This window comes from Carettochelys insculpta, chromosome 19, assembly GCF_033958435.1.
Source record: "Carettochelys insculpta isolate YL-2023 chromosome 19, ASM3395843v1, whole genome shotgun sequence".
NCBI classification, from domain to species: Eukaryota; Metazoa; Chordata; order Testudines; family Carettochelyidae; genus Carettochelys; species Carettochelys insculpta.
This window is the reverse complement of record NC_134155.1, coordinates 26,350,585-26,376,577: the sequence shown is the minus strand read 5'-3', so window position 1 is coordinate 26,376,577 and position 25,993 is coordinate 26,350,585. Positions and strand designations below refer to the sequence as shown.

General features: G+C 45.8%; 1 protein-coding gene across 2 annotated transcripts in view; it reads left to right on the top strand.

Moving 5' to 3' along the window:
• Nucleotides 1–14,942: 14,942 nt before the first annotated feature.
• The window catches only part of STX1A (syntaxin 1A), a 248,055-nt gene continuing 237,004 nt past the window's right edge, over nt 14,943–25,993 (top strand). For both annotated transcript variants that reach the window (XR_012648198.1, XM_075014093.1), the window contains exon 1: nt 14,943–15,055. Coding sequence is in view for 1 of the 2 variants with exons in the window: in XM_075014093.1 (XP_074870194.1) it covers nt 15,026–15,055 (30 nt within the window). In the remaining variant the exon portion in view is untranslated. The remainder of the gene's footprint in view (nt 15,056–25,993) is intronic.

Here is a 25,993-nt window from a genome sequence, read left to right as displayed (position 1 = left end):
GTGCCATTGGTGTGTTGGAGGTGGAATGGGGTGAGAAAAAGCCCAGTATTCAGACTAGCTCTGTGCCCCTTTTCATGTGGGCGACCCCTTCCCTCCCACCAGAAGTCTCTCAGCTTCAGTCAGGGTGAAGAGGTTTAAATATTGACTTGAATTGCTTGACATTTATTTAAATCAGGTTGAGGTTTTTAAAACTAATTTAGAAATGTGTGAATAATGAATAGTAACAGAGAGGAAGCCATATTAGTTTGTATCCTAAGAAAACAAAAACGCAGTCCAATAGCACTTTAAAGACTAACAAAAGAATTTATTAGGTGATGAGCTTTCGTGGTACAGATCCATTTCTTCAGATCTGGATATAGTGCTGTACTGCAGCACTATTTCCAATACAGCAGTCTCTCCAGATCTGAAGAAGTGGGGCACCAGGAAAGCTCATCACCTAATAAATTATGTTGTTAGTCTTTAAAGTGCTACATGTATAATGAACTAAATTATAAATGCCACAAATTGGCATCTTTCTGAGTTGAACTTTATAAAACTGCTATTGGCAGAAAGAAAAATCCTGAAAATAAAGATCCTGATCCTGAAAAACCTGACATAGGTAAATAACTCTAACATGATAATCCCACAGTAACAGAGAGAAAGCCGTGCTATTCTATATACTACCACAAAAAAAAAAAGCAGTCAAGTAGCACTTTAAAGACTAACAAGATAATTTATTAGGTGAGCTTTCGTGGGACAGACCCACTTCTTCAGACCATAGCCAGACCAGAACAGACTCAATATTTAAAACACAGAGAACCAAAAATAGTAATCAAGGTGGACAAATCAGAAAATAAATGATCAAGGTGAGCAAATCAGAGATTAAGCCAAGTATGCAAACAAGCCCCTATAATGACCCAGAAAATTCCCATCCCGGTTCAAACCATGTGTTAATGTGTCGAATTTGAATATAAAAGAGAGTTCAGCAGCTTCTCTGTCAAGAGTGTTGTGAAAATTCCTCTTCAATAAGACACAAACTTTCAGGTCATTAACAGAATGGCCCACTCCATTAAAATGCTGGCTGACCAGTTTGTGGATCAGGAGTGTTTTTATGTCTGTTTTGTGCCCATTAACTCTTTGTCTAAGAGAATGGTAACAGAGAGGGAGCCGTGCTAGTCTATATACTGTCAAAACAAAAAACAGTCAAGTAGCACTTTAAAGACTAGCAAAATAATTTATTAGGTGAGCTTTCATGGGAAAATGGTCTGAAGAAGTGGGTCTGTCCCACGAAAGCTCACCTAATATATTATTTTGCTAGTCTTTAAAGTGCTACTTGACCGCTTTTTGTTTTTTCTAAGAGAGTTTGAAGTCTGTCCAATATACAAAGTGTCTGAGCATTGTTGGCACATGATGGCATATATGATCTTAGCTGAGGAACATGAAAATGTGCCCGTGATTCTGTGAATAACCTGGTTAGGTCCAGTGATGGTATCACCAGAATAGATATGTAGACAAAGCTGGCAGCGGGCTTTGTTGCAAGGAAAAGTTCCAGGACTAGTATTCCTGCAGTATAGACTGTGATTGTGGGTGAGAATCCTCATAAGGTTGGGAGGTTGTCTTTAGGAGAGAATAGGCCTGTCACCTAGGACCTTCTGGAGTGTGGCATCCTGATTAAGGATAGGTTGTAAGTCTTTAATAATGTGTTGCAGTGGTTTGAGTTGGGGGCTGTAAGTGATGACCAGTGGTGTTCTGTTTTTGGCTTTTTTGGGCCTATCTTGGAGTAGCTGGTCTCTGGGTATTCATCTGGCCCTGTTGATTTGTTTTTTTCTTTATTTCTCCTGGTGGGTGATTCAAGTTTATGAATATTTGGTAAAGATCTTGTAGTTTTTGGTCTCTGTCAGTAGGATCAGAGCAAATGCGATTGTATCTAAGACCTTGACTGTAAACAATGGATCTAGTTATGTGTGCAGGATGGAAGCTAGAAGCATGTAGGTAAGTATAGTGATCAGTGGATTTTCCAGTACAGTGTGGTACCGATCAGGCCATCCTTGATTTGTACTGTAGTGTCCAGGAAATGTATGTCTCGTGTGGAGTAATCGAGGCATAAGTTGATGGTGGGGTGCAGATTATTAAAGCCTCGGTGGAATTCTTCTAGAGTCCCTATGCCATGGGGCCAAATCATAACGATGTCATCGATGTATTGTAAGTAAAGGAGGGGTAATAGGGGAAGAGAGCTGAGGAATTGTTGTTCCAGGTCAGCCATAAATATATTAGCATATTGTGGGGCCACGCAGGTACCCATAGCAGTTCCACTTATCTGGAGGTACAAACTGTCCCCAAATCAGAAATAATTGTGGGTGAGAACAAAGTTACAGATGTCAGACACCAGACACAAGCACTACTTGACTGCTTTTTTGTTATGATAGTTCCACTGATCCCTCCTGGGTCGGTGTGGTCACATAGCGAAGGTGATTATGTTACAGCCGACATGTGACCATCTAGCCAATTGTCCTTGTGGTTGAAATGGCCAAGACTTTTTCTGTCACTCAAGTGAAAATGACCAACAACTCCAAGCAAAAGGGCACCTGTGCATTGGTGGCAAATGTCAAAGTGGGGTTTGGAACAGAACAGCTAAGGCCATCCTCCTAATAAAAATGAGGCTCTGTGAGACAGAGCCCATCCACTGCCTGCAGCAGGACTGGTTGGCTGCATCTACGCTAGCAAGTTCTTTCAAAAGATTTTTCAAAAGACTGGGCTCTTCTGAAAGATCCAGCAGACCGTCTACACACAAAAAGCATTTTTTCAAAAGTAAATTAAAAGAATGCGGCACTGCTTTCGAAAGCGCTCCTTCACTCCCATTTCAGGAACAGTTCTGTCTTTCGAAAGTGTCTTTCAAAAGAAAACAGGTGTAGATGCTTTGAAGGCCCTTTTCATCAAAAGAGCCGTCCTCATGGGGCCTGACCGTCCTCATGGGGCCTGATAGTTCGATCTCTGACCCATTCTTTCGAAGGAGCAGGGGCTGCGTGGATGCTCTTTTGAAACAGCAGATCACTCTTTTGATCCACTTTTTTGTGTGTGGACATGCTTTTTGGAAAGAAGTTATTTTGGAGAGATCTTCCAGAAGGACTTCTTTTGAAAGATCTCTGCAGTGTAGATGTAGCTGTTCAGTTTAGAAAAACGATCATGGTACAGATATATTATCAGTATGGAAGACTGTCACATTTTGAAGCTTTTTGGACAAGGAAAGCTGCTGCACAACTGACATTCACATGGACACAAAGCTTTGGGGGCATAATAAAATTGCCAGTAGATGGTTACTAACTGTATATTTAGCCAGACCACTTTCAGGACCTGGAGTTAGGAGTAAAGGCTTGCAGCTGGCCTGCTTACTTGCTAGCTAAACCACTCCCCAGACAGTCTAAGCAGCACAGATGGCACCAGTTTAGCCAGAGGGGACCAGCAGCCCTGGTTTTAACACCAGCAGCATCCATGTGTCTTTGTGCCCATGGCTGTAGTAGCTCCTGGGCCTGCTTGGTTGCAGCTGTGATCCTGTATTTTTCCAGTCCTGCTCCCACCCTTGCCTCAAGCCAGGTGAGGACCCTCAGCTCTGATTTGTACCAGCCACTAGTTGTGACTTCTACTCCAGTCACTGGGCTCACTCTCTGTCTCCCTGCTCTCTGCTCTTTATGGAGATCGAGGTGAGTGGCACTCAGGCTCAAGCAGGCCACATCTGTTTGGGATTTACCATGATGGCACTGGTTGACATCAGTGGCACAACACAACTTGTATGCCGAAGGTAAGCACGCGCATAAGCATTCGTGGCATGAAGCAGTGCACTTTTATTTTTCTGAACAGTTTCTTTTAGTGGCAGAACATGTTGGTCCTTTCCAAGCAAAACAGCTTCAGTGCTAATGTGATGGAAGTTTTCAGTATACTAACTAAATGACTGGGTGATGCTTTATGGCACCACACCACCATTTTCAGGAACAAACTCGGAAGTTAGACTCCAGTGAGGACTGCATAGTTAGAGGCCTCAAGGTGGTCTTTGGATGGCTTAGGAGCAGAAGTCTCACTGCCTTCCAGCTGCCAGCCTTAATGGAGAAGTGTAGCTTGATGGAAGCATGCCAGCTGTCTTGATCTGTGGTGGCTTAATGCATGGGAAGGCAGTGCTGGGTGTAAATAAAGCAAGGGATGTTTACTTTTCCATTGAGTGTTTAGTTTGTGTTGGTCCACTGTAAAGATGTTCAGGCTATGGTGGTGCTGACTCCCACCACCCCTCTGCCAACCATGTCAGTATTCACTGTCTATGTGTGACATTTTCGAACAAGCATCTGTGTACCTCCTCTCCCTCCCCCTCATTTGGGACGGACTCCCCAGGAACATCCATCATCCATGGTCTGCCATGCTGATCAGTATTGTCTCATTGTTTCCTTGGGCTTCGCTGTCTGTCTGTCTCCAACGGTGGTCTTAGATTGTGAGCTCTCTGAGATAGCAGCCATCTTTTTGTACAGGGCTCTGCACAGTGACTCCTAAGTTACACATTTATTACCACTATTAACGCCCTTGACTTTTCTTTTTCAGCAGAGATAAATACTATAAATGCGAAACTTCTTAGTAGAAAAAAAAGTCTTTATTCTGAAATTCTTCTAACAATTTGGAAACTGATTAAAAAAACAAGCACAAAACATCCAAGTTACAATTTCAGAGTTTTAGCAGGTTTGGAAGAGTTTGATTTTTTTATTTTTTTATGATTGACACATAATATAAATATTTATGTTAAGCTTTTTATTAGCTTTTAATTGATTTATATATTCCCAGTTGCAGGACATGATGGGGCTCATATAATAGTTATGTTATTTCAGTAGACATTAAAATTCAAAAAGTTAAAGCTTTAAAAATGTTAAAACATAAATGGTATATTTTGACGTGAAATTGACAAAGTAAATATCCTTAAATGCTAATAATTTTCTCAAGCAGCATTGCCCTTACTTGGCCTTCTTGTAAGTTTTGATTATTACTAGTGGCAATATTTTTATCCTTTTATATGTGTACAGTGAAATCAATGTTTATCGACCCTGCTACATATACTGGTGAAGATGTAACTCTTCCAAGCCCAACTGTAATATTGGGAAGAAATTACAGAACTAGTGACATGTAAATATAAAATCCAATGTAAGGTAAAATGTGTTTACATTTAACAATCATGATTTAAATGTATTACTCTATTTCAAATGGGCTACTCAGAGCACTGTGTAAGCCCTGAAGGTGGCAGCATGCCCCATTCCTTGGCTAAAAGAACTCTGTGGCTCTTCAGTGTGTGTGAGTCCAGACTTTTCTACAATGCTGCTGTGTGGATCAGGATTTTCTCCTCGCCTCATGATAACCCCTTTCCCTCCTGATCCTTCCAAAGGTGATTTGTTTTTCCCTTTAGTTTGGGGTCCTAGGCAGGACATGACTTTTTCTCATTGAACTGGCCACATGGTAGGCAGCTAACTGGCCTCAGAGATATATACACATACATACCTCAGATTGCTGGAATGGACCTTGAGAGGTCATTGAGTCCCATCTGCTGCTCTCTTGGCAGGATGAAGCTCCCTCTCCGAGAGGTTTTTAAAAAAATCTATTTAGGCCGGACCCCCTAAAGAGCCTGGTCAAGGATTGAACTCACACCACTGGCTTTACAAGGCCTAGGCACAAATCACTGAGCTAACATCTGCCACACTCACTTAGGGACCCTGATGTGAAACTTGAACATGATTCTCTGAACATCACTTGCTCGCAACGTACAGCAACGGGGGGAAATGAATAGCAAGTATTGCCGCCAGGCTAAAGGGGCAAAGGCCAACTAGTATCACCTCCTTCCATTCACCATCTGTACATAAGAACAGCATTGGACAGAACAAAGCACCTAGATACCATGCTGCTCTGCTTCTCCAAATTTCCTTTTTTTACATAATTTCCACCACCACCTGGACACAGCTGTGGGCCTTTCTCTGTGGCCGGAATGGAACCAACATTCTTTTCATATTCTCTACCAGTCACCCCTCTCTTTCCCTCCTGTGCAGGGACCCCAAAAGTTGGATCAGCAAGTAAAACCCCCAGCAGTCTGAATGAAGGACTGTTCCCTACAGGGCTTTCTCTGGTGCAGTTCTAAAGCTGTAAGAACCAGAAACACTGCAAAACAACACCCTCCTTTCTGTAAGGTAGCTCCAGCTGCCAATCCACAAAGCTTTTCCTCACCCAACTTCAAGCCCCCTTTTCAGGTGCCCAGATGTTCACTGAGCAGAATGGGCCAAATCCCCTCAGATGTAACTTCACCAACGAATTGGGCATGTGTGTGCACCTCAGGATCTTTCAAGAGCTCTCTCATCTACGATTATATCCTCCTGTATCAGGGGTGTCCAAAAGGTGGTCCGTGAGCCAGAATCCAGCCCCCAGAGCCTTTTTATGCAACCTGTGGGGTTGGCTGCAATGGTGGGACTAGCTGCTGTAGTGGGACCGGCTGCTGCAGAGCCCTGGAGGCTGGAGCACCAATCTGCCGCTGGCCTCAGGGGCAGAGCCCTGGCTGGGGCACAGGGCTGGCGGCAGAGAGGTTTGGGGCTGTGAGGTGGGGGTTCAGATGGGGGTGGGCAGGGAACAGTTTGGGGCTGCTGGGGTTTAAGTCTGGGGGCTGTGGGTTTGTTTGGGGCTGTGGGGAGATTTAAGGCTGGGGATGGTTTGGTGCTGTGAGGGGTTTAAGCCAGAGGTGGGGTTTGGGGCTATTTTGTGTTCGGCACCTCTGAACATGTAAAAAATTGCCGTGTGGCCCCCAGTGAAAAAAAGGTTGGACCCCCCATCCTGCAAAATTAGATGAATGATATAAACCTCTGATTTGTGGGAAGGCTTTACAATAAGAGCAGCCGGGAGGAGCAAGTTATAGGCATTTGGAAAGCTGAGTGGCAGAGTAAGAGTGGGTTTGATCTGGGGAGTTTTTTGCAGTGTTTATGATCTGGGAAATCAGTCGAGTGGTGCAGTGCATGGATAGCTTTGTGATTGTCAGCAGGTCTGAAATACTGTTTGTTAGTTTTGTTAAACACGTTGGGTTTTATTTTTGTAGCACCTTTATTAAACTTCATCAGTACTTCTGCATGGAGAGTTCAGAATGCTTGAACAGAGAAGAAGAAGAAGTCCTGTGGCTCCTTATAGACTAACATATTTTGGAGCATAAGCTTTTGTGGGCAAAGACCCCCTTCAGCAGATGTATGAGTAGGTGTTTGCCCACGACAGCTCATGCTCCAAAATATCTGTTAGTCTATAAGGTGCCCCAGGACGACTTGTTCTCAAAGATACAGACTAACGCGGCTCCCTCTCTGAAACTTGAACAGAGACGGATATGCACAATTTGACATGTAGCGTTGTGGTTCTCTGCAAAGGAGTACAGCAAGGTCCCCACATTCGTGAATTCAATTATCTGCGAGTGGCTGCTGCGTGGAGTCTGGGGTGAAGAGCATCAGCAGCTGCCACTTCCTGGGGTGCCCGGCAGGAGCACTGGCAGTCGGGGCGCCAGGCAGGGAGCGCTGGCAGCTGCCACTTCACCATATTTGCGAAATTCAACACTTGCAAGGGTTCTTAACACTGAACCCTCGTGAATGTTGCAACCCGAGCAGCTTATTCCACACACTCAATCCGCACGTTGCCAAGAGCAAACAGCAATGGGAGTGAGAAACAAATGGTATTTCCTCACCATTCAGTTCAGTGACAACTGCTGGGTAGGGAGACACAGGGGGCACCAGCCACATGATAGCTCCCCTGTGACTTTCCCATGCCACCTCTAGCCCGCAGGAGGGCCCACCTCTTCCCATCCCCACCTGACTCGACTCCAAGCCCCACCGCTTCCTGCTTTCACCCATTCCCCACTCTACCTCGTACTCAAGCCCAGCCTGCTCTGCTCTGCCCACTTCCAGATGTCACTCCTCTTCCTGCGCCAGTGAGTGCAGCGGGTGGTTTCACCCCTTTCGACAAACTCCTCCCCCTGGTTGGGAGCTGGGGAAGCAGAGCTGGGCCTGGGTTATTCAGCTTCCTGCTGCCTCTGGTGCAGGTGCAGGCCTGACCCCTACTGCCAACACCAGGGCCCCTCTCTAGTCCCCTGGCCTGCTCTGGGCTCCAGGGGCCCTCCCAGAGCATAGGGCCTGTGGTGGTTGCGCCTGGATATAACGGCTCTGCTGGACCAGGCTGGGCCTCTCATCTTCAGTTCCTGTCTTTAGGTGGGGTAGGGTCTATCCCAAAGGAAGGAGGACTCAGCGTCAGCCTGTCCTTGTGTGTGTTGCTCCCTCCCAGCAGAGCCCAGCAAGCTGTAACCATGCACGCCACAAGTTCACATTTCGCCTTGTGGCATGAAAGTGTGCCCCAGAGGGACAGAGAGGAGGGGATCCTGACATGTAGCCATGTGCACCGCTGGAACTCTGAAATCAGTGATTTGCTAGTGTTTAGGAAACCTCTGCGGACAGCTGACCATGTTACCCAGTAAACTGTATCCTTTGCCTCTTAGCCGGTGTAGCTCAGCTAATAACCTACCCTAATCTATCATCATGTACATTGCTATCTACCCATCCATCGTCATACACACCCATCCACCTATCCATCCATCCATCCAGCTATCTAGCTATCCTCACATACCCCCTTTGTGTCCCCTGAGTGTCACCCCCCAAAGCCGTCTACCGTTTGATGCAGCGGCATTAAAAAGATAGATAGATTGGTAGATAGTCTTGAGGACAGAAAGACTGGATATATGTGGATTACCTAATGGATAGACGTGTGTGTACGAGGATAGACAGAAGGCAGTTCTGGGTAGTTTATATAACCTCTCTTCTCTCCCTCCTCCTATCCCACCTGACTTGGTAATTTAAAGCAGACAGTTTCTTAAAGTTAAAAATGATCATGAGTGTCATGAGTGACCATGGTGCAGAGGAATTGTCTAAACAAACATATGCAAACCAGGAGGTGGTTAGGAACACCTCATTAGATGTCCAAAAAAGCATGTCACGAAAAAAACGATACTTTCAGTTAAAAATACCTTCGTTGTTAGGAAGGGTGATGAAAGCTGCATGAAAAATCGGTATATGATAAATGGAAAAAGGGGGAGACAGATAGTATTGAATTTAAGTCTAAAGATAAGAGAGTCTGAGAGAAGCTAAAGATATCAGTGAAACAACTCTGGCCAACAGTGGTAGCAAATAATCATAGAGAATTACAAAAATACAGCAAGAACAACAAGTAATCATAACCCTGGTAGGGGTCTGAGACTGAGATAGTAAATTGTCAGTAATGATGCAGAAAAGCCATAAACATTCACTAAATATTAGTGTTCTGTATTTGGAACGTGCAAGAAGTAGCAGTGATTTTCCACCAGTCACTAGGAGATGCTGCTTGAAATCGTCCTGCAAGTTCAACATTTGTAAGGGGCACGTGTGGAACTGGCCCAGGACTGTTCTTCAGGTTATTGGTACAGGTTGAACATCTCCAGTCTGGCACCCTCAGGACCTGACCAGTGCTGAACAGGAGAATTTGCTGCACAATGGAAGGAACTAATGTCTAGTTGTACATTACCACCACTCCCACTGCTTTCTGGGCTCTCACAAGACATTCCATAGAATCATAGAACACTAGGACTGGAAGGGACCTCGAGAGGCCATTGAGTCCAGCCCCCTACCCCAATGGCAGGACCAAATACTAGCTAAACCATCCCTGATAGACATCTATCTAACCTGTTCTTAAATATCTCCAGCAATGGAGATTCCACAACCTCCCTTGGCAATTTATTCCACTGTTTGACCACCCTGACAGTTAGGAACTTTTTCCTAATGTCCAACCTAAACCTCCCTTGCTGCAGTTTAAGCCCATTGCCTCTTGTTCTATCCTCAGAGGCCAAGAAGAACAAGTTTTCTCCTTCCTCCTTATGACTCCCTTTTAGATACCTGAAAACCGCTATCATGTCTCCCCTCAGTCTTCTCTTTTCCAAACTAAACAAGCCCAATTCTTTCAACCTTTTTTCATAGGTCACATTCTCTAGACCTTTAATCATTCTTGTTGCTCTTCTCTGGACCCTCTCTAGTTTCTCCACTTCTTTTTTGAAGTGCGGTGCCCAGAACTGGACACAATACTCCAGCTGAGGCCTAACCAGCGCAGAGTAGAGTGGAAGAATGACTTCTTGTGTCTTGTTCACAACACACCTGTTAATGCATCCCAGAATCATGTTTGCTTTTTTTGCAACAGCATCACACCGTTGACTCATATTTAGCTTGTGGTCCACTATAACCCCAAGATCCCTTTCTGCTGTAGTTGTTCCTAGACAGTCTCTCCCCATTCTGTATGTGTGACACTGATTGTTCCTTCCCAAGTGGAGCACTTTGCATTTGTCCTTATTAAACTTCATCCTGTTTCCCTCAGACCATTTCTCCAATTTATCCAGATCATTTTGAATTATCACCCTACCCTCCAAAGTAGTCGCAACCCCTCTCAACTTGGTATCATCTGCAAACTTAATAAGCGTACTTTCTATGCCAATATCTAAATCATTGATGAAGACATTGAACAGAACCGGTCCTAACACAGACCCCTGCAGAACCCCACTTTTTATACTTTTCCAGCAGGATCAAGAACCATTAAGAACTACTCTCTGGGTACGGTTATCCAGCCAGTTATGCACCCACCTTATAGTAGCCTCATCTAAATTGTATTTGCCTAGTTTTTTGACAAGAATATCATGAGAGACCATATCAAATGGTTTACTAAAGTCTAGGTAGACCACATCTACCGCTTCTCCCCTATCCACAAGTCTCATTATCCTATCAAAGAAAGCTATCAGATTAGTTTGGCAAGATTTATTCTTTACAAATCCATGCTGGCTGTTTCCTATTAGCTTACCACGTTCCAAGTGCTTGCAGATGACTTCTTTAATTACCTGCTCCATTATCTTTCCTGGCACTGAAGTTCAGCTGACTGGCCTGTAGTTTCCTGGGTTATTCTTATTTCCCTTTTTATAGATGGGCACTATATTTGCCCTTTTCCAGTCTTCTGGAATCTCTCCTGTCTCCCATGATTTTCCAAAGATGATAGCTAAAGGCTCAGATACCTCCTCTACCAGCTCCTTGAGTATTCCAGGATGCATTTCATCAGGCCCTGGTGACTTGCAGACATCTAATTTTCCTAAGTGATTTTTAACTTGTTCTTTTTTTATTTCAACTTCTAACCCTACCCCTTTCCCACTAGCATTCACTATGTTGGGCATTCCTTCATCAGACTTCTCTAATTTAGGGGTAAATTACAGCTAAACAACAACAGAACACTGAGAGCCAGGACTGATGTCTGTAACCATACTTTATGAGATCGTGGGAAACTTGGCCACACCCATGACAAGTGGCTGTCTGGCTAATTAAAATCGTGCTGGATTATGGATGTTGCTGGATGAGAGATGACAGAGGTTCAGCTTGTATGAATTTGTCGTAAGTCTCAGAACATGGGGTAAATTCCAGAAGACTGGAAAAAAGCCAATGTGATGCTCATATTTTAAAAGGGTAAACAGGATAATCTTGGTAATTATCGATTAGATAATCCTAAAAATTATCCCAAGTGAGATAATACAACATCTGATTTAAGATTCAATACAGAATTAAAGCAGGCGTGAGCAAACTTTTTATGTTGGGTCCCACTTTTTGTCCCTGCAATTAGCAGGGCCCCCCCAGCCTGTCTAATGTACTCCAAACCAATGGAAATTTCAGGTATGTTTCTATGGGGGAGAAGAAAAAACACCAACCCTTCAGCACATGTAAGAAAATAAGTATATGGAATATAAAAACTTTATTAATTGGCATATAAATGTGAATACATATACATAAAAGAGTAACATATTTCAAAAATTTTAATGAAATGGATGAACCTGAGATCAAGCAGTTGATAGCACTGTGTCCACCTTACAAAATTTCCCCCAAAGAGGGCTCTGCTCCCCACTTTGCTCACTCCTGAATTAAAGGATGGTAATACAAAGAATACCAATGGTTATATGGAGAATAGCTCTGGACAAACTCAGTATCATTCTTTGATTACAAGTCTAGTTGATGAAGTAACTGTGTTGATGCCATATACTTGAATTTGTCAGGTTCATAGACTGCAAGGCAAGAAGGGAACACAATGACATACTGGTCTGACCTCCTGTTTTGCAAAGAACTACCCACTATAATTTCTAGAGAAGACTTCTCAGGAAAATCACCAGTCTGGATTTAAAAATTGTCAGTGAGGGAGAATCCACCACAACCCTTGGTAAACTTTTCCAATGGTTAATAGTCACACAGAGGTAGCTGTGTTATCTGTATCTTCACAAAAAAAAGCAGTCATGTAGCACCTTAATGACTAGTAAAATAATTTATTGGGTGATAAGCTTTCATGGGACAGACCCACTTCTTCAGATTTGGAAATTCTGATGAAAATAAACTGGCATGATAAAAATATAACAGAGAGATAGCTACAAAAGACAGAAGAAGGGGGGCAAAGGGTGGGGAAAAGAGGGAAGAAAATTACTTACTGTAAGAGTCTATTAAGTTAAGTGATGTGCCTGACATCACCACAAATATCAAAGATGGGGAAGCTGTCTTTGTAATGGGTAAGGTAATTGCTATCTCTATTAAGACCTAGCCACAAAGTGTCAAACTTGAGAATAAACTCCAGTTCAGTAACAGTCCAGTTTCAGAGATTCCCAGTGAAGGTGTTCCCAGCTGGTGCTTCTAAAACATATGCCTTAGTTTAATCACAGACTGGTAGATTAGAAGCAGGAAATGATTGGAAATTCTAAGGCTTGGTCTTTTCTGGCCTTAAAACATAGAACGACCCCCCCACCGCCACGAATAATTTAACCACAGAGTGGCATACTACAATCATGCCATGGAAAATGGAGTTCTGAAATTATTCCCATATAAATAGGCTGTCTTCACTTTTCTCCTTTAGCTTTGTGAAGATGAACCCTATCTAATGGACAAATGTCCTCACTGCAAAATAAATATGAAGTTGCTTGCTAAACAATTAATGATCCTTTCCAAGCTCCAAAACATCATGCAATCCCTTCCAGAGCCATTTGGAATTCAGAAATGTAACCATTCCATAAACACCGTAGAATTAACTCCTTGTGCACATACTGTATCTCAGAAATGCCTGATTTTACACAGCAAACTGAATGAAGTTGTCAAATTCTCATAACCCATATGGACCTGCACAAAAATACATCTTTACTGGACTGGGGCAGCTTGACTGTGACTTTGGTTTTGAAGGAAATAATTTGAGATTTCAATTGATGCCCCAGAGTTGCATCTACGGTAGCTAGATGGACTGTAGAAGCTGTAGATATTGATAATACATGAAATTTCCTACATAAATTGTCAGTTACCTCAGAAAATATATATATTTACACAACAAATAACTATGACTAGGAATACAGGCTGGTGAAACATCCTGGCAATTAACACTGACAGCCCAATGACAGGTTTGTACAGACCTGACAGAATATGTCACAACCAAGAAAGCGCAATCAAGTTGACTGTTAATATTTCTGCACACAATGTAAAGATGCCCTGTAGCTCTCTAAAAAAAGTCCCTCTGAAAAGCATTAGCTCAGCTGGCTCATCATCCAAACTGATGTCCTGGGCATCTGTGGCTGCCCAGTAATTAATCTACCTTCTCAGCCAGCACAGCTTATCACCTTGAACATTAACAGCCATTCACCAAACAAACTCAGACTCTGTGCAACAACAGTTCCTTGCAAGTCAGTTGGCAGAGTCAACAGACTTTTCTTTTTCCAGGTCTGAAGCTTCTGGAGGCTACCCCACCAGTGAACAGGAGAGCTCAGTTGCGAGCAGAGACACAACAGCACTTTACAGACACTTTTCCTGGCAGTCTTTCTTCCTTTCACCATGTGCGTCTATCTCCACTTGGCTGTATGAGATCACTACCCTGGGGAACCTCATCACCCCGGAGTGGGTCATCCTGTCCAAGTAACATTGCAACCCCACAGAATCAGGCCCTCCAATGCAGCTGGAGCCCCAACCACGGCTCCTCACTACACATGGCCCAGCCCACTTTGTGTCTAAACCAGGCTGGCTAGGACTGTTACTCTGCACACTGCTCTCGGGGTGCTGCCTGCTCTCCAAGAGCCGCGCCCCAGCAGCACTGTGCCCATGTCCTCATTCTCCTTGTTTAGCTCCACCATCCTGACACTGCGGTCCTGGAGTAACCCCCATTCAGAACCATTCACTCAAACACCCCCATGGCACCAGCCCCCCTCGGGTTAATCCCTGCCCCCCACAGGGCACCCCCCACCCGGGGTAGATCCCTCCCCCCGCAGGGCACCCCCCGGTTAATCCCCCCCCGCGGGGCACCCCCCACCCGGGTTAATCCCTCCCCCCCCCGCAGGGCACCCCCCTGGGTTTATCCCTCCCCCACGCGGGGCACCCCCCACCCGGGGTAGATCCCTCCCCCACGCGGGGCACCCCCCACCCCGGGTTTATCCCTCCCCCCCACGCGGGGCACCCCCCACCCGGGTTAATCCCTCCCCCCCCCGCAGGGCACCCCCCCGGGTTTATCCCTCCCCCACGCGGGGCACCCCCCCCGGGTTTATCCCTCCCCCACGCGGGGCACCCCCCACCCCGGGTTTATCCCTCCCCCCACGCGGGGCACCCCCCACCCGGGTTAATCTCTCCCCCCCACGCGGGGCACCCCCTACCCGGGGTAGATCCCTCCCCCCCGCAGGGCACCCCCCCGGGTTTATCCCTCCCCCCCACGCGGGGCACCCCCCCAGCCGGGGTTAACCCCCCCACGCGGGGCACCCCCCCAGCCGGGGTAGGTCCCTCCGCGGACCCCTGCGCCCAGCCGGGGTAAGCCCGAGGCCAGGACCCGGCTGCGAGCCCCGCGCGGCCCGGCCCGGCCCCGGCTGCGGCGCATGTGCCGCCTCCTCCCCCGGCCCCCGCCCCGATCGCGGCCGGAGCCGGGAGGCAGCGCCAGGCGCGCGGGGCCGGGCGGAGCGAGCATGAAGGACCGAACCGGGGAGCTCCGCGCGGTGAGCGCCGGCCGGGCACGGGGCGCGGGGCGCGGGGGCCCCACGCAGGGGGGGGCGTTGGGGCGGGGCAGACGGGGGGCGGCCGGTGCCCGGGGGCGGGGGCGGGGCGTGAAAGCGCTGGGGAAGCCCGCGGGTGCTGGAGATGGGTGTCACCCCCGAGGCGGGGGACCCCGCGCAGCCCGGGGGCGGCAGACACCCCAGGCCCCGCGGGGTGTGCGGGAGGGAGGGGAGCGGGGCTGCGCGCCTGGCAGGGCTGGAGGCGGTGTGAGGGGTCCCGCTGCACGTGGGCTGGGGAGGGCTGCGTGCCGGGGGGGCTGGGGGAGTGAATGTGACAAACAGGCGATCCGCCCCCAAATGCGCAGCCAGGCTCCATGCCGGGGGTCAGGGCGGGGGTCATGTCACGCCCGGCCCTGCTGGACTGGGGTGTGTGTCGGGCGGGGGCAGAGGGGCGCTGCAGGCGGAGGGGGGGTCTGCGCTGGGGAGCTCCGAGTGTCGGTGCTCAGAGGGGATCTGAGGTTTCTGCTGTGTGTGCTCTGACCGTGCGGAGACTGACACGGCAATAAAGTCTTATCGAATGTGACACACTCGCTGCAGGGCCTGGGCAGCGGCTTGCGTGAGTAGCTCTGACACACTCACAAGTGCGGGGGGAGGGCGTGCTCGTGTAAGTGGACTGACACTCCACGATTGTTTGGACTATAATAAGAACTCTGCGCGTGGGGAAGGAGGGAGGGCAGAGTGCTGGGTAGGTTGGGTACTCTCTAGGATGAGGGCTGCACACTCAGGGCGGGGACAAGAGATGTGAAGCAGTTGAGGGAGGGGAGGGCCTTGGTGGAGGTTGTGTAAGTGGACTCGACCCATTTTCTGGGGTTGAGGAGGTTATGTGCGTGGTCTGAAAATCAGGCTGGTCAGAGGCTGCCTGGCCGAGTGGTCTGGTGTGTGGAGGATCAACAGGAGGCTGTGGGAATGAATCTGATGCCCCCTTCAGCCCTTGGAGGGGAGGTGTACATTGAACTCTGACTGTTCCTGGTCCGTTCTGTGAGGCTGCTTCACCTTGACTTCCGGAGAGCTTTCCGTGGCAGCTGGGTGACTGTTGGAATCTACTGGGCCAGTTTTTATTTCTGGATGCCCTTAATCAATGGACCAAAGTTTGCATTCAGCGCCAGGTCTTGGCTGTCAGGGAGTTTGCTGGTGTAGGTGTGCTCAGCAGCCAGAACCACCAAAGGGTATGTATCCCTAGCCCACGTAAAAATTGGCTCTTGTCATTGTTAACCTCTTTTTCTGCTTCTGTTGTTTTTGCTACATCCCATGTGTTGCAGCTTGTTCTTGCATAGTGCTGCCCTTGAATCAATGCAGACAGACCATTATGCCAATGTTCCCTCTAATTTTTTCCATCCATATGCAGAATAAATTTTGTGGGCACTGAGGCATGTGTGACTGTGAACTCTCAGCAGAAACGCATGCGGCCAGCTGTGAGTGCTCTGCTAATCACTGGGTGGCATTTGAATCTCTCCTTGGTAGCCATCGAAGCTCTCATCTTACAGGGAACACTGCCTTGTTTCTACACAGAACCCACTTGATGAAGCTCCCTCTATATCGATTCAGTAGCAGGATTGGGGCCTTCAAAGATAAGCTGGAACCATATCTTCCTCTGAGTTTTTGCAGAACTGAGCATAATGTGGCTCAGATCTTCACTGGAGGGCTTGGGCACGCTTGTGTTATAAATAGCAACACCATTAACCCAGATTTTGATGATGTTTGCATCCCTCATGTCATGTGGGACATCTCCTGCTCTCCAACATTTTAGGAGTAAATCGTAGAGGAAGGGGAAGAGCACAGCCTCGTTTGCCTTCAGGACTTCAACTGGGATTCTTTTGTTTCTTGGCACTTTTCCATTGGAGAGAGCATCAAGAACCTGAGAAAGTTTTTTCCTCCGTAGGCCCTGCAGCTAGCTCAGACATTTCTGGAAGAGTTGGGATGAGGTTGTCAAGTTCAGGTTGCGTTGTACGCTCATGGGAATAAAGACTTGAGTAGCATTCAACCCATCTGGGCATCTGCAGCTTTTTGTCTGTGATCACCTGTCCATTTAAATGCTTCAGTGGGGCGACTTTGGAATATTTGGTATGAGTGCTTTCTTCAATCCCTCATACATAGTTTTCAGGTTGCCCAAATCAGATGCCTTTTGAATATTAGAACATCAGATCGAAATACCTGGTGACGATTGCTATGACAGGGCGCATCATCCTTTGATAGCATATGTGCAAGCCACACTAAAGAACTTCATCTTAGAAGGAAAAATTCTTAGACTGAAGAATTTGGAAGTAGGCAGACATGGCTATTGCAATTGACTTTGCAAATCCAATATTGGACGGACAGGCCATCAGACTCAAAAACTGCCCATAGATCCTCACTGCTGCTTTTAGCCACTGTCTCTCAAGACGAAAAGGGACCATAGTTGTACCCCAGATTTTACCTGACTGCATCTCAGCAGATATCTTTTGTCTACATTCTGGAGTGTTTATGCTTAATTACACTTCCTAGCAAAGCCGCCGGCTTCGGAAAGAAACTGAGCAGAGATGCTGAGGTTTTGCCTTTGTTAACACTGCCTAAAGGCTATTTCAGGACAGTTCTGTGGAACTGCAGCAGATCCCCAGTGAGTGAGAAATTAGAGGTTGCAAGAGCTCCTGTAGTATAGGCTGATTCTAGATGGTCAGATTCTTTTCCTCTGTGGAATTTCATACCAGTTCTCCTGATGAAATTGTGTTTCCTCAGATCTGTTGGTATTTTTGCTTTTCAGGTAATTGTAATTTGATATTGTAGCTTTTTAAGTGCTGTTTAATCCAGGTGCACCTATTTAGGTGTTTAACCCTTTCTTCAGAATCTGTCCCTCTGACCCTTACTCGTTTTAGTTGCTGTTTCGTTGTTTCTGGTTTTAGATATCATTCAGAAAATGAGAAAGCAGAAGCTGCAAAGTATTGTAAGTGTAGCCTCAACAGTGCCACTCAGACATTTTTGCTTTCTTGTTTCTGACCTAATAGTTGCCACCACATCATATATTTATTTTTCTGTTTGTGATGCCAGCATCCTGTATATTCTGTGAACATGGAATTGTACTGCAGAACCTCAGCTTCTCCTGGAGGTAGGGGTGGAAAAAAACCATGCTTCTTGCCGACATGTTTGTGAAGGTAACTTGGAAAATGTGAGACCAGTGTAACCAGTATCAGGTTGTCTGCGTAAGTTTGAAGACAGCCTGAAACAATAGCTGAGAGAGATGTGAACAGGCACATTCAGGTCAAATGGAGAGTTGACTCTGAAACCTACCAATGCCACTTTTAATGTAGGTGAGAATGAAGTGAATCAATCCAATCTATGTTAGTTTCGCGGTAATGGGAGCTAGTACCTACTGACATCCCTGCTGCTTCCCTCTAACGCATGTTTTGAAATTATTAAATTATTATTTAAATTATTAGAGTTTCTGCTCTAGAAAGTCCAAGGACTAAAGCAGGTGTGATCATTGTTGAAGTCCTTCTCAGAGCAGTTTTTGATGAATGTGCTGAGGGCAGGTCCACACCAGACCTGAAAGTTGATTCTAGATACACAATTCCAGCTATGACAGTTGCGTAGCGGGAATTGACATATATAAGATTGACTTATCATGCCATCCTCACAGAGCAACTTTCTTGTCAACCTCCCTTACTCCTCGTGAAAATGAGGAGTACCAGGGTCGACTGTCCCCACTAGGCACACTAAATGAAATCCCAGAAGATCAACCCTGGCTGAGTCGATCTTCCAGTAAAGTATAGATATACCGTGAGTGCCTACCTGTACGATTCCTGGGGCAGGCAGTATTGTTCCTCAGTTTCATCAGTGCTATTTGAAACCTATTTATCCTAAATAGAGAGAGGAATAATTTAAGAATAGTATGTTGGGGTTAAACCAAGGATGACTAGGAGAAAACGAAGAAAAGGAAAATGTAGGCTGAGTACTGGGAGGAAACTGTAATCTCGATTTCTGTTAGACTGTGGAATTGTCTCCCAAGAGGGGGGAGACGGTGCTACTTTGGACACTTAAATCTAGGCTGGGTGGAGAATTAGAAATGATATAAGAGGGAAGCCACTCTATTTCCCAAAATTTTGAAACAGAAACAGAAGTGCATGTGTCTGTGTGTGTGGGTTAAGGGAGACGAGTGAGGGAAATTGCAGCCACTCTGTGCACCAGGAGCAATTGGAAAGCTCCCAAGGCAAGGGACTCTTCCTCAATGTACAGTTGTGACTGTGAAATAGATTTGAAAATGAGTTATAAATAGATAAATAATGTCACACGAGTGCCCTGTTGGCAGCCATTTGCTGGCTAAGAAGCAACAATAGCAGAGTTTAAATATATTGATTTTTAAATGTTAAAGAAGAAAAAAAGAAAGAAAAAAAAAACAGGCCGTTCATTTTCTCTCCTGCTGTGTTACTGGTTCAGCTACAGAGTGAAATAAATATTAGTTTAATGCTGAACATGTTTAAAGATTGTAAATATTAATATCCTTCTGCTCCTGACAACAGCATTCCAGCAAGACTGTGTCTTGCCAGCGGACCTTCTCTGCTAGTGTCATGCTGTGTGTGTCTTCAGCAAGATGGCTGCCACCAGGTGTATGCTTGGAAAAAAGGTTTTTAATTAAAGCTTTCAATTGCACATCCTTTCTCTTCTCTGAAAAGCAGGAAGTGCTTCACACCCTGTGAGCGCCTGAGACAAATGGGAACAACTCTTCTTTAAACACCTGTGCGTCCCCAGAAGACAGCATTAAGGTCCCATGGGTTGAGAATGTGTGTCATGGCTGGAGATGGAAACCCTAGGGCTAGGGAAGCAAGAGATGACATGTCTGCAGTAGATGCAAACAGCACGTCAGAAAGGCAAGTTTATTTAAAGAAATGATAAAGGGGACTTCGTCTGGAGAGATCTTCTCACTTGCTAGTGGCTCCTCTAATCTCTAATGAATTGAGGTTAAGAGGAGGCTTGGCTTTGCTTTGCCTGTACTTGAGGTGCACGTCTCTCCAGCCAGCCTCATGAATAATCTGGGCCAGCTTCTTTTCATTCTTCTCATTTTATAGATTTCATAAATTCAGCTAGAAAGAAGATGAAAAGGTGGCTTTAATTGAAGTTAATGGAGAGCAGAAAAAGAATTCTGCTGCCCTACAGATTATAGCTTTGCATTTTAATAGGATTCTTAAAATTGTTCTTGAATTTTAAAATTTAGAGTGCAGATCCTAATTGATCCTTCCCTCCAATGGTGTGGGTACAGTGGCTTTTATGCAGATCTGCTGCCCTGGAGAGGGGGGAGCACTGGTTACAGAAGAAGAGGCATTCAGACAGTTGTGGAATGAGAGATTCATTTAAATTTACTGTAATGTGAAAAAAAAAAGACAAGTGGAAGCGTGATCTTGAAAGATGTTTGTACTGACATCAGCCCTGCAGTAAGCAGGTAACAAATCCTATTGAAATCAGTAGGAGGTTAGCCTGTTTACATCAGGACTGAATTTGGCCCTTTGATTAAAAAGTAACGTGTTTCCTTGGAAGACCATCTGTTCCCTTATTTCTAGGGTTAAATTCAGATGTGCATGGGTGTCCCCAGTGAAAGGGGCAGCTGCTGACACAGTCTGATTCTTCCTCTGGCAGACGTCCTCAGGGAAGTACACTCTGAGCAATTGCCAAGTTCTGAGCTTACTTGGGAGCCAGACGTCCAAGATCAGAGAATCCCAGACCTGTTTAATATATGATTTGATTGGTTGCTTTAAAAACCACGGCACAAGCCAGAGCTGCTGCGCTCTCCTGCAGTCTCCTCTCAGCTGTTGAATCTTTGAGATGTTGCCATACGTTCCTGGAGAGGTATAACTGAGGAGAGGAGCGTAGCCTCTTTTGTCTGGGTGACCCACGCTTTCACAGCAGCATCCAAGTAACTTCTTTCACTTGTGCCATAGCGAGTGACTTGGTAGCATGCCCCTTGGAACAGCTAGGCCTGTTCCTCTTCAGAGAGCCGCATCTTCTGAAAACTGCCATTTTGCTGAACATTTCCCACCCTTGCAGAGTTGTGCTGCCGTGTGTACAGCTCCAGTGGCAGGAGTAATAGTGTAGAACAGCCAGTGGTGTTCACAGCATTGTGTAATCTGAGGGAGGCTGAAAGACAGGGTGAGAAAATGTCTTTGCTGGTGCTACCACTGTGGGGATTGGAGCTTTTCAAATACATGCTAGCGTAGACCCAGGCTCTAACACTTTCTGCAAGTGTGATGCTAAACTACCAGGCTATTTGCTCTCATGATTGTTTCTTTAGCCTCTTTGCAGTTTGCCTTAAGTCAGGCCCAGGCCTGTGGTGGGGCCGCTAGCTAGCATTCTTCCATGTGACATACCAGGGCACAATCCAGACCAGTGAGGGATGGTAGTAGCTTCCACTGGCTCATTCACAAACAACCTACTAGCACTTCCTATGCTCTGACTGACTGTGTGTAACGGCAGCCCAATAAAGAGGAGTAACTGCTTCTCTAGATCTGCTCGAAATGCTCCTCCTAATGCACCCCAGTATGCCGTTAGCTTTCTTGGCTACAAGGGCACACTGTTTACTCATATCCAGCCTTTCATCCACCATAACCCCTAGGTCCCTTTCCATTGTACTGCTGCTGAGCCAGTCGGTCCCCAGCCTGTAACAATGTTTGGGATTCTTCCGCCCCAGGTGCAGGACTCTGCACTTCTCCTTGTTGAACCAAATCAGATTTCTTTTGGCCCAGTCCTCCAATTTATCCAGGTCCCTCTGGATTCTCTCTCTACCCTCCAATGAATCTACCTCTCCCCCTTGTTTTGCATCATCCGCAAACTTGCTGAGGGTGCAACCCAGTCCCTCATCCAGGTCATTAATAAAGATGTTGAATAACACAGGCCCCAGAACTGAGCCTTGCGGCACTCCGCTTGAAACAGACCACCATCCAGATATTGAGCCATTGACCACTACCCGTTGGGCCCGACCATCAAGCCAGCTTTCTATCCATCTTATAGTCTAAGGATCCAATCCATATTTCCTTAACTTATGGACAAGAAAGTTGTTGGAGACCGTATCAAAAGCCTTGCTGAAGTCAAGGTATATCACATCCACTGACTTTCTCATGTCCACAGAGCTTGCTACCTCGTCATAGAAGCGGATCAGATTGGTGAGGCAGGACTTGCCCCTGGTGAATCCATGTTGACTACTTTTGAACACTTTCCCCTCTTCCAAGTGCTTCAAAATGGATTCCTTGAGGATTCCCTCCATTATTTTCCTAGGGATTGTGGTAAGGCTGACGGGTCTATAGTTCCCTGGATTGTCCTTCTTTCCTTTTTTAAAGATGGGCACGTTTGCCTTCATCCAGTCATCCGGTATCTCCCCCAATCTCCAAGAGTCTTCAAGGATAATGGCCAAAGGTTCAGCAATGGCATCTGCCAATTCCCTCAGTACCCTGGGGTGCATTAAATCCAGACCCATGGACTTGTGCACATCTAGTTTTTCTAGATAGCTCAGAACTTGTTCCTTCCCCACAGATGGCTGCCCTCCACCTTCCCATACTGCATCATATAGGACCATCATTGGGAAGGTGACTTTGTCTGTGATTTCCAGAAAGCTTTTGTTAAGGTCCCTCACAAAGGCTCTTTAGTAACATAAGTTGTCATGGGATAAGAGAGAAGGTTCTCTCGTGGGTTGGTAACTCATTAGAAGACAGGAAACAAAAGGTAGGGATAGTGGTCTCTTTTCAGAATGGAGAGAGGTACCTATTGGTGTCCTGCAGGAGTCTATACTGTTCAACTGTTGACCTATCCTGTCTGACATATTTATAAATCATCACGAGGAAGGTGTAAATAGGGAGGTGGCAAAAATTGCAGATGATGCCAAACTGCTCGGGATAGTTAATTCCAAAGCAGACTCTGAAGAGTTTCAAAAGGATCTGACAAAACTAGGTGACTAGGCAACAGAATGGCAGATGAATTTTAATCATAAATATACAAACAAAATGATGGGAACTAAATTAGGTATTACCACTAGAGAGAGATCTTGGAATCCTTGTGGATAGTTCTCCGAAATCATCCACTCAATGTGCAGCATCAGTCAAAAAAGCAAATACAGTAAACTCTTTCATATCTGGCATTCGATCACCTGGAACTCTGAAATAACCAGCATTTTAACCATGAATAAATTTTACCTACAATTTCCATAGTACAGTATAGTGAAAGTAAATACAAATAAATACAGCAAATACAGTATATATTTACAGCATACAATAGTACTGTTGTTGGTAAATAAAGTACTCTGTATATGTTTTTTGTTTGTGTCTTAATATCTAATTTTGTTTTTCTTTCGTGTTATGCATTGCTAGGTATAACTCTCCATTCTCCAGAATATTCGAATATCCGGTCACCTCCCAGTCCCAGGGCTGCTGGATATGAAAGAGTTTACTGTAGAACATTAGGGATCATTAAAAAAGGGATAGAGAATAATGCAAAAAATAACTTATTGCTGCTATATAAATCTGTAGTGCACCAACATCCTGAATATTGTGTGCAGATGTGGTCACTTCGTTTCAAAAAAATCTATCTTGGCACTGGAAAAATTTCACAAAGGGCAACAAACATAATGAGGATTTTGGAACAGCTGCCCTGTGAGGTGAGATGGGAAAGACTGGGGCTTTTCAGCTTAGAAAAGAGGACGCTAAGTGGAGGAATATGATACTACTACTTACTTAGCCCTTGCACTCCACGTGGAGCATAGGTCATTTACAAGTCTCCCCCACTTCACTGTGGTTTTGGAACAAAACTTACAGATGGCTCCAGAAGTGCCCCAGTTGTTGTCCTTCCATCTCAGTAGACCTTCTCCACGTTGTACAAGGTCTTCCACTTTTGCATTTTCCTTGTGGCTTCCAGGCGAGAGCTTGACAGACTATGCTGGATGATGGTTTTCTGACAGTGTGGCCTAGCTATCTCCCCTTTATTCTCTTGATTTCAATGTCACTTGGTTTTTGTCCTGTTCTGTTCCAAAGCTCCTCATTTGTGACGAAGTCTTGCGCTTTGAGGGGGTATGATAGAGGCCTATAAAATCGGACTGGTGTTCCCATACCACAAGAACTAGGGGTCACCAAATGAAATTAATAGGTAGCAGGTTTAAAACAAACAAAAGAAAGTATTTCTTCGTGCAACACACGGTCAAGCCAGTGAACTCCTCACCGGAGGATGTTGTGAAGACAGGACTGTAACCGTTTTCAAAAAACGTAGAATCATAGAATCCTAAGGCTGGAAGGGACCTCAGGAGGTCATCGAGTCCTGCCCCCTGCCTAAAGCAGGATCAACCCCAACTGAATCATCCCAGCCAGGGCTTTGTCAAGCAGGGACTTAAAAACCTCGAGGGATGGAGATTCCACCACCTCTCTAGGTAGCGCATTCCAGTGCTTCACCACGCTCTTGGTAAAAGAGTTTTTCCTAATATCCAACCTACACCTCCCCCTCTGTAACTTGAGACCATTGCTACTTGTTTTGCCATCCACCACTACTGAGAACAATCTGTCTCCATCCTCTTTACAGACCACTGTCAGGAAATTAAAGGCTGCTATCAAAATACCCCTCACTCTTCTCCTCTGCAAACTACATAAGCCCAAATCCCTCAGCCTCTTCTTGTAGGTCATGTGCTCCAGCCCTCTAATAATTTTCACTGCCCACTGCTGGACTCTCTACAATGCATCCACATCCTTCCTATACTGAGCGGCCCAGAACTGGAAGCAGTACTCCAGAAGTGTAGATGTGTCCTCCCCTGCTGAACAGAGAAGAATAATAACTTCTCTAGATCTGCTGGAAATGCTTCTCCTAGTGCACCCCAATATGCCATTAGCCTTCTTGGCTACAAGGCCACACGGTTGACACTTATCCAGCCTTTCATCCACTGTAATCCCCAGGTCCTTTTCTGCTGTACTGCTACTTAGCCAGTCAGTCCCCAGCCTGTAACAATAGCTGGGATTCTTTCATCCCACGTGCAGAACTTTGCACTTGTCCTTGTTGAACCTCATCAGATTTCTTTTGGCTCAGTCCTCCATTTTATCTAGGTCACTCTGGACCCCATCCCTGTCCCCCAGTATATCTGCCTATCCCGCTAGCTTAGTGTCAGCTGTAAATTTGGTGAGGGTGCAATAAATTTCCTCATCTGGGTCATTAATAAAGTTGTTGAACAATATGGGTCCTAGAACCAATCTTTGGGGCACTGCACTTGAAACCAACCAGACATTGAGCCATTCATCACCACCTGTTGAGCCCGACCATCTAGCCAGATTTCTATGCACCATGTATCCAATCCATACTTCCTTAACTTATGGGCAAGAATGTTGTAGGAGACTGTATCAAAAGCTTTGCTAAAGTCAAGTTATATCACATCCATTGACTTCCCCATGTCCACAGAGCCAGTTACCTCATCACAGAAGCTAGTCAGATTGGCCAGGCACGATTTGCCCTTGGTGAGTCCATGGTGACTGTTCCTGATCATTTCCCCCTCTTCCGAGTGCTGTGAAATGGATTCCTTGAGGATCCCCACCATGATTTTTCCAGAGACTGAGGTAAGGCTGACGGGTCTATAGTTCCCTGGATTGTCCTTCTTTCCTTTTTTAAACATGGGCACTACATTTGCCTTTTTCCAGTCATCTCTCCCAATCTTTATGAGTTTTCAAAGATAATGGCAAAAGGCTCTGCAATGACATTTGCCAGTTCCCTCCGAACCCTTGGATTAAACCTGGCCCCATAGATTTGTGTGTCTAGGTTTTCTACATAGCTCTTAACCTGTTCTTTCCCCACCAAGGGTTGTCCACCTCTCTCCCATACTGCATTGTCTAGGGCAGTAATCTGGGATTTTACCTTGTCTGTTAAAACTGAGGCAAAAAAAAGCATTGAGTACTTCAGCTTTTC